At 42.4% G+C, this 9745-nt stretch overlaps 1 protein-coding gene across 1 annotated transcript in view; it reads right to left on the reverse strand.

Annotated features, from left to right (window-relative positions):
• USH2A (usherin) overlaps window positions 1-3431 on the reverse strand; it is a 393053-nt gene extending 389622 nt beyond the window's left edge. Inside the window, exon 1 of the mRNA XM_065630575.1 lies at window positions 2947-3431. Coding sequence (XP_065486647.1) covers window positions 2947-3431 — 485 coding nt within the window. The remainder of the gene's footprint in view (window positions 1-2946) is intronic.
• Window positions 3432-9745: the final 6314 nt, after the last annotated feature.

Consider the following 9745-nt stretch of genomic DNA (forward strand, 5'->3'; position numbering starts at 1 on the left):
TCATAGACAGTTGCCAATATTGTGCTGAGGCTTACTTACAGGCCACACACAGGTTTACTGGAAGCATTTATAGCTGACGAGTACATGTAGTAAGAGAGGAAACATGGGGAAAGAATAAAATTCAGGGACGAGCTCTGCTCACTTACTGCCTAAAGGGAAAGTAAATTGAGACTGGAGTACAAATGTCAGTGTTTTCTCACTATTCTCTTGCTTTTATTCAAGATTTCCAATTTGCAGTGACTTGAAAGCATACCTACAAATATCTACACTATACATCTTACTTAGAAGAACATTAGGGCTTCAAATAAATCTGCCATGTGACCTGTCTCTTTGTATGAAAGCGTATTCTTTCCCAGATTCACGTAAAAAAAAAACTTGCTATATGAAACTGATGAAGAAAATTCTTGGTGTCTTTGATCGCCCACATATATTTGCTCCCTCAGAATATCACAATTTTTAAAGGGCCCTCAGACTTTGGATCCTCGCATCAGTATCTCTCGGTCAGCCAGCGCAGTAACTTCTTACAGAAAAATCCTGCTATTCTCTCACATGGGCACATGCCTAACAGAGAAAAGTCACAGTCTTTACAAGGAGGCAATGGGATGCTACACAGCAACACTCCCAGCCTCTTTCCCAAGCATTCTCTAGCAGCCAGACCATTTAACATTCAGCATGAAGAAACACATTAGTATGTCATGTCCAAAAACCATTGGTCTACTGTACTTGATGCAAAAGTACTTTGCCAGTAAACAAAATACCCTGTTCAACTTTCAATTATTCTACTGGTAAAATGAGTGGCTGGTTGTGGCTCATCCTCCTAGTGTTTTGGTGGCAGAACAAAGACTTTGTTAGAATAAGTCCTGGTTCTGTCCCTCTGCTGTGATAATGGGGTTTAAAAGGTCTCACAAATGACATCCAACAGGGACAATTCCCCATCAGGGACTGCAGAATGTAGGACACCTGGTAAGTCAAACTTCTTCTGCCAACCTGAAGGACTCACTAAACCAATACGCTAAAAGGAAAAATATATTAGTTTGGTGTTAAACTACTCTTTTGTAGGATGTCTCCCGAGTCAAGCTTCAGTGGCTATTCATGTGTCATTACTGTTTCGCCTCAACTGGAGCTCTGTATTCCTTTTATGAAGAAATGAAAATTAACACCCTTATTGCTGCGAACAGTGAAAAAGGGTCTGGACAGTGGCATATCAGCCTGTCCACTGGAACAGCTGTTGTCCAACTTCTGTTTTCAGGATTGCACTCTACCATTGTCATTGCTACATGTTGAGTAGCAGCAACCGCACAAGGCAGAAGAATGAAGTGATCTATTACAAAAATTGAATGAAAACATTTAGATTTTAAAGTGATCTATAAAACCCACTGAACAGGAATATGTACACTCTGTAGTTATTAACACAGTAGCAATTGGAGGCTAATGTTTTACACTACTCCATGGATAATCAGACATCGGTAGAGTGTCGTTTCTGTACAGCACTTAATCATTCGAAACCAAGGACATACATTTCATTGTTTTAGGCTCCATGCAAGCAAAAGCCTATCCCCTTGACAAAAAAGTTTCATGGATGTCATTCAACATATCACTGCAACAGCTTGCTTGAAAATTAGCAAGACATTCCTACTTCAAGTTAGGCATATGCTCTGCTGACCAAGACTGATATGCCCACATGTGTATGGACATGAACTCATGGCAAAGGACAACCTCAGGAATGGACTCTCTGGCATTCAAGATTCAAACATTATATAGGAAATACTGTCTCTCAAACACAATAGGCCAAAGCTCTAGAGACACATACCTTCAGCTGAGCCAATTTAACTTAAGCCCAAACTAAAGTCACTTTTGCTCTGCAGATCTCATTTATTTCCCCTCCATAACCACAATTTCTATAGCTATGTTTATTTTTTAAAGGTGATTATCCTTGCATAAAGCAGACTATAATTTTAGATATATTATTATAATTCTAGACATTTCTGTCGTTTCTGATTATTTTCACACCCCTAGACAACTTACTATTTCACAGCAACATGAAAAATAAGTATCAAGAATGCTACAACAGTGCAAATCATTATTTTCATTCTACTAAGTTGTAAGTACGAAAACATTTGTGACACATACTCTGAAGGAATGTACTATACTTGTGTGCTTCGCTTTAAAGAGGATCTGCACAAGCAGGACAAGAAAGAATAGGAGGCCCTGCATTTTGCAATAGATGAAGGGAACTTTTTTTGCAGGATTTGCAATACAGTTTTCAGAAAGCAAATTTTTCATTATAGTAAGGCCCAGTCAAGCTGAAGGCCACTTACAACAGCAATATTTGCTAAAAATGTGACATGTGGACAAATAAGAGAGGAATTATGCTTAGCCGTGTCTATTTTGTAAATATTTAGTGAAACTTCACTAGCAGTTTGAACAGTGTTGAAGTAGCAACACTATCATTCAGTCAACATTCCCCAGACCTTCCAGAAACACTATGACCACTCTTCTACATCTCTGAAATACTCATTTTGGGGTTTTCCTCGTTTCTTTTTAAGGAGTAAACTTGTATTGTGAGATTCCTAAAATTTTAGATTATTTTTTTTCATCATGAAAGCAGCAACAGCCCAAACCCCTGACATGTTTTTTCTAGCAACTTTTAGAAGAAGGAATGTGAATTAGACATACAAATTTAGATTTTTTAAGAATAGACCAACATATTATGTATGACTAGTTCCCACTGAAAGCAACTGGAGCATCATCTGAGTCAACGCTACTGAAACTGAACCTACTTGTCTTGACATTTGCAAAGACCCCAACCTAAATACAGCTTTAAAATGTCAGAGTTTCTCACTGTACCTTTTTAAAATTTTAAATACCTTGCTAATAATGACCGTGAGTACAATGATCAATTTTTTTAAGAGCACCGGGAAAGTAAACACCTTCAGTACTACTTACATTACACCTTCTTGCTCAGGTTTCAACCATACAGTTAACGTAAATGAAGCTGCAAGCCTCAGGGACCGGGGAGTAGAGAAGCAATCCTTGTGATTATGAAAAATAAAACTGGAAGCATTGCTGAAGGAACCTGGATGCAAGTCCCTTTTGTCCTCGGTGATACAGGTACCAAGGCCTTCTGAAAGAAGCAGTTTGTAGGAAGAAGGTGATGACCTGTATGGACATTCCTGAACACAAAACCTCTGGGTGCAGGACAGAATACTTTCAACAGCTACTGAGCTATGACAAAAAGTACTTCGGTCTGGCAGCCCACAAGTGGCTTGAGTTGGCACGATTGACACGTTCTTGAAAGCTCCCACATTTTCAAGCCTAGGGAAATGTCCCTGAGAGCTGACCAACACAAAAGAGTCATAATAAGTTAAGATTAATGTTTCAATAGCATGAAACAAGAAACGACACCTCAAGGAAAGAGCCCGGCAATTCATGTTTACAAAAAAGCTCCTCCTGATTAAAGCATCCGTAAATAAATAATGATGTCCATGTCGGTAGCAGTGTCCTCAGGTAGTACGCTTTTAGAGTTTATGTAGCATTTCATCTTCAAAACACTCATGCAAGGACTCAGTCGCAGGGGACATCCATGTCTTCTAATCAGCGAAACACACGTGGGTGACAGCCAGTATCTGCGAACCACAGAAAACAGACACAATTCGCGGGAGGAACGTGCCCCTTTTGCACCAACAGAGGTGATGCCCCGCTAGGGATTCCAAGGGTTTGAATCTTCCTTCCAAATTTCAGCCAGCAGGCCCACCTGCAAACCAGCAACAGCCAAGACGTCTCTCTAAGTGAGGCCAACGGGACCAGGCCGGCTCAAGCCTGCACAGGCTCACAGCCCAGCGGGTTTATCCCAGATCCGTCACGTCACGCGAGGCCGACGCTCGGCTTGTCAGTCTAAGGTAACGAGAACAGCGTATGGCAGCAAACCAGGGCATGCAACTTCAGCGCCCCAGCGTCTTTCCTGGGGGTTTCAAACTACGCTTGACCGAACCTCAGGTTTGCATTCCCCCCGGTGCTTACCTGCGCTTTACACCGCGACCTGGGAGCCACTCGGCGCCATCCCCACCGCGCTATTTCGGGGTAGGCTGGGGGGCACCCCCCTGCCTCCGCTCCTGGGCACCCTGGGAACAGCAGCCCGAGCCCCAGGAAAGTCTCTCTACCGTTCCCTGAAGTTCACAGGCCGCTTCGTGCCCCTACCCCGCCGCCCACCTCACGCTGCTCGCTCCGGCTCTCGGCAAAGCTGATTAAATACCCCCTTCCCCATCTGTCCCGTGTGGATCTCAGAGCGAACGCCTGCGCCGGGGCTCACGGGCAGGGCAGGGCAGGGCAGGGCAGGGCAGGGGGCGAACGGCGCGACCGCAGCCGATGGAGAAGTTGATTTACCGTTATTGACTCCTCCGGGGAGAGGAGCGGGGAGAGCGGCGGCTCCCCCCGGCAACGCCGCCCGCGGTCGCCCGGCAACGCCGCGGCCTCTTCCCCGCCCCCGCGGCCCGGGCCCGCCGCCCGCCCCGTTTTAAAGCGGCCGCAGCAGCAGCGGCCGACGGCAGCCCCGGGAGCAGCGCTCCCTCCTTCCCCGCTCAGTTTTACACACCCCCAGCCCTCCCCCGGGAGGCCGTTTCGCTGCCGCTCGGGTGCGCGGAATGAAATGTTTGAGGCGGCCCCGGGCAGCCGTCCTGCGGGTCTGTGGTTCAGTGTCGCTGGGGTCAGGCCGGCTTTTGGGAGGTGTGAGACCTTCTGTAGGGTCATGATCAACTCTCCTCCAGCTATTAAAATGTACTTGCATTGTAGTTTTATTTTTACTTGCAAAATATCGGAAAAAATAATTTTGCTAGACAGTTAAATTTGAAATAAATATTGACTCTGCTATGCAAATGGATGTTTTATGTTAATTGTCAAGTTCTGCCTTGTGGAGTTTTAGAAGCGACAAAGTAGTTGCCTCTCAGCCCGGTTTTCTTGAGTTGTGTGATCAGACTTGCACTGGGCAGGGACAGGGGAATGAATTTCTTTCACACTGAAACAAGTGTGGGAGCTTGAAGACCAACAGAGGACCACAAATGAGCAAGTAATTCCCTTACGTAAACCTTCCACAGCAAAAAAAAGTGCAAAGAAGAAACCTCGCCAGGACCTTCAAATGTTTTTGACACGAACCTCAGTTCCGTCTTTGGTACGGCTTTGCAAAGCAAACACGAACAAGCTTCAAAGTTGACATCAGTGATCTGAGCATGAGCTACAATAGGTGCTTTATGTGTCTTTCTGGACAGAGAGGCACCAATTAATGCATCCCCTGAAGATATGTATCTATAGGTTTTATCTTCGTTATGGAATTTGGATGAGCTGCAACCTGGCTGGTATATTTCCTGACAATTTTGTTGAAATAACCTCTAGTATCTTGTCACCTTAGCATGTTTGGACTTCTACTAGCTACATAGTGACAAAGTTGTTTGGCAACACATACAAATTTTAAGAAATCATCCTCTGTCATAATTCTTAATGCATTTTAACAAGCCCTTCATCTCACATCAGACAAGCTCCTCAACCATTCCCTGAACACCTCTGCTTTAGTACAGATCTTTTTCCTAAGGTCATAAAAGATAAATAGTAATTCCTGCTAAAGTGTTATCAGTCAATTTGCAATGTTTTCATGTTCTGGTAGTTATTAAACATTGTAGCTCTGTTGCCAGAATTGCATTCCCTGAAGTATTCAAATGTAAAGAACTGTGTTTACCACAGAAGGGGTGGGGGGGAAACATTGGTCTGAGCCATGGTGCAAGACCTCAGCACAGAAAGCATTCCTAGATAAATACATTTAGACCATAGGTTGCCACAGTACTATCAACAATACAACGGTAAGAGCATTTGCACATCAAGATCCAGCCACGTCTTTTGGAACTTGATGGAAAGAGGACAGGAAACAATGCAGGAATAAAATCCCAGCCATTAACCGGCATCTCAGGACACCAAACAAGACAGGAACAGCTATGAGCCATGGAGCATACACCTGACAAAAGTGGGAACTTATCAAATGGCCAAAGATACCAGACTGTGACCTGTATGTATTTCTTGGCACTCCTGAAATAATAAAAAAATCATGTTTTGCTCTATCCCACCTCTTTCTAGCAACCACAAGACCTGTTCCAAGAATCCTTGCAGATCTAACAGGTATCCAAAAGGAAATTCAGGGCACATTCACCACAAAATGCACTTTGTTATATTTCACAAATACTCGACAGCCCCACCACCTCCAGAGTATGCCATAGCATCTTTCATAGTCAGTGCTCAGTCTGGGAAAATGACTCTGCCTCACATTACACCCTCTGTTGCCAAAGATAACCAGCCCAGCACAGATCGAAATTTTTTCCCTTTACATATTTCATCCAAATATACAAGGCAATAGTACCAACCTTGCAAAACCACATTGCAGGCCAACAGCACGATTACCCAGATCAAGGATCACTACATTTTTTTGTCAAGGTCACCATTGTTCATCAGGAATAAAATGAATAAACTACTTGCAGGTGGTTAAATAGATGAGAAAGTGTCCAAAGGCCTTTGCAGCCAGGAACAGGCATGCGGTATAAACTGTGCCACAAACTCAAAGCCTGGAAGTGATTTTGCGGGAAATATTGTGGATTCTGATTACAGGAGTGTTTTGGAGGATCTTTAATGTACATATATGAAAATAGGGAATCCTACTAGGCAAGAAAGTGTGCTAGTATTATGCAATGAATTCTTGCGAAGAATTCATTATGCCCATTTAACAAAATTAGAATTGTGGCACGAGGAAAATGACCTCACTTGAATGCTCCAAGCCTCTAGTTACAACTGTTTATCTCAGAAAACAAAGCCTCTGAGAGCCACTGGGGTGACTTTAAGCCACACAGATGCCATCGGGGAATCTGACCTGCATTAGAAAGTTGTGATGTAACTGGGAGCCTGATGCTAATTATCCAACACCCTGTCCATGGCAAATAGCATCATCCAAAAAAACCTTCCATACCAGCTCTTTTCTTAACCCATGGTTAGCAGAGTCTCAGGACCCACTGACTGCTCTAAGCAGGTTGGGGCAGGTTACTAGGGAAAAGAAATCATAAAGCCTAGTTTGTTATACTGTGTTATGTCTGTGCCTTGTCTGGAAAATTTTGCAGAACCCATGTCTAAAATTTGTGCGCTCTGAAGCAGGGATTTGATATAAGTCATCTTTTTATAATCAGGTTATAAGCCCTCAAAACTACCAGTTTGCTCATGCTCAGTGGAGCATCTCGTTGGAGTTGGTAAAACCACAGGGACTAATTAAGTTTGCATAGAGGGCAAACCTGACACCATTTTTTCCCAACTTCAATGTGCTCAGCTTTGCAACAATAATCTTGGGGTTGGAAGAAGGAAGATGAAGGGAGATGGGAGAATGCAGCAATACACTCACTCAAAACTCCAATGACAGAAAACTAGTCTGCACAAACAGTGCACAGTTGTGTGTGTTTTATACCTATACGAAGCAATACCAACTTATAATAATTCCTTAGACTCAATTTCTGGAACTATTGAGGTACAATTTCAGGTAATCCATTTCTCTCCCCAAAATACCATGGCTGTTCTGCACCATCATAATAGTATTTTAATCAGTGGTGAGCAAAATCTTGACAACTAATTTTGCCTTGTCTTCTGTTCATTAAGAGTTCTGAAAAACTGAAGAACTTTGCAGTGTATGGAAAGCTTTCATTTCTGTCATGTTCTGCAAGGACCTTGTACCAATATTAGCTTGTATTTGGGCAGTGCTGCCTAGCTGCATGCTACTGTTTTTGCTATTGTGTGAAGTGACCTACGCAGACTAACCCACACAGCATGACTTTCAAAGATTAGGCTCAAGTGTACAATTCAAAATTCACTTTCAGTAAATATTCATAAAGACTTGCTTCTATGTGTGTGTTTTCTTGTAAAACTACACCATTTGAGTATTTGCAGGAAATTAACATAAAACATCCATTTGCATAGCAGAGTCAATATTTATTTCAAATTTAACTGTCTAGCAAAATTATTTTTTCCGATATTTTGCAAGTAAAAATAAAACTACAATGCAAGTACATTTTAATAGCTGGAGGAGAGTTGATCATGACAACCCAGAAATAATTAACAACTTATGTTCTAAAAGGGAGGAAATTCTGTATAAGCCAGTGAAATAAATATTAGAGTAAAATTTTCTGAAAGCACAGGAGGAGGTGGCAAGTATTTTATAGAGCTGTTAAGAGCTTTTTAACAGCTTTAGAACTACAGTACATCACATTGCTTATTTTAGCACCAAAACTTTCTTTGTTACTAGAGAGGCAGAAATGAAAGGCTCTTTTCGGCAACAAGTTTTACAGGCTTCTTTCCCTTGAAAATACTGAGGTAGACTGTACATCTCCAGACAGAAAATCCAGTGAAAGGAAACCTCTGCAAAGACTTCTTTGCAGGCATTTTCTTTTGCATGACCATGGTAGGCTATAATAATGGCCTGTCCAAATGGGAAGGCCCATCTCATACAGCTGGAACACTTGGGCTCTTCGTGGTCAACCTTTTCTCTCCCCACAGCATCTGTTATTTCCTCCACACCTCCCCTCACCCCAATCCATCACATGCTTTCCTGCCAGTTCCCAGCACAGGACATGTCCAAGTAACAGATTCTCTTTTCTTTTATTAGCCCATTCTCAAAAAGAAAATCTCTAATACATCCCCTGGCCTTCAACCCTTTCAGTACATTATCTGTACCTAATTAATCAATTCTGTTTTCATCAACTGATTATCAACACCTTCTCCAGATTCTCAGTCAAATCCCTGCCCCTATTCTTCATTTTACTTTAGACCTTTTTTAATCCCCTGTTTCATGGCTGCTTAATCCATAGCTGCTTCACCAGGCAGCCCCTTCCATCTTCATCTTCTTTATCACCATTAAGCAACAAGCATCTTGCCCAACCTTGACCAGTCAATCTGATCTCACTTTCCTCACCCCAAGGAGTCTTTCAGCAAAACATGACTCCACATCTTCTTCCAACTTTTTGTTCCATCCTGAAGGACAACCTTCCAGCTCTGCAGCTACCTCCCCTTCTCAGTTTGGGTTCAGTTGCAGTCACAGTGTGTCTTCAACATGGCCCTCAGGTAACAGCAGAGGAGAGGGGCTGCCTCCTCCCCTGCCAGGAGGAACAGTCAGCAGCCAACCCGCAGAAGTTCTATAAAGAGACTTGTACTTGAAACATTAAAAAAAAAAAAACAATCTTGATTTCAAGTGTCTGACAGATTCACCAAACATAGCTTTTCTTCTAAAAATACTTTCCTTATTTTCAAAGAATGATAAAATTGATTTCCTGTGCTTTCTTAGGAAAAAACAAAAACAAAAACAACACAACACCAAAACAAAAAAAACCCACACACAAACTGTGAAACTTTGACTTGGCACATATATGTTGACAAACTGGAAAGTTACATTAGTGTTTGTCCAAGCTGCATATAGTTAGGCAATTTTCTGAAGACAGAGGAACAGGATATTTGATTGAGGACTGCACCATACAACACAACCATAATCGTTTCCTCCTATAAGCATTCGAATTCTGCATTTTCTTCCTGAAAATTTATATTTCCCGCTTCTCAAAATACTACACGTGTCTTTATCATCTTTTTTCAAAAACCCTGCATTTATATCCTTCTCCTGCAGCTTCTAAATTCACTTTCATTCCACAGCCCCTTCTGTTGCTTCTTGCAAATCACTACAGTAAAT

The sequence above is a fragment of the Caloenas nicobarica genome, chromosome 3 (genome assembly GCF_036013445.1).
Source record: "Caloenas nicobarica isolate bCalNic1 chromosome 3, bCalNic1.hap1, whole genome shotgun sequence".
NCBI classification, from domain to species: domain Eukaryota; kingdom Metazoa; phylum Chordata; class Aves; order Columbiformes; family Columbidae; genus Caloenas; species Caloenas nicobarica.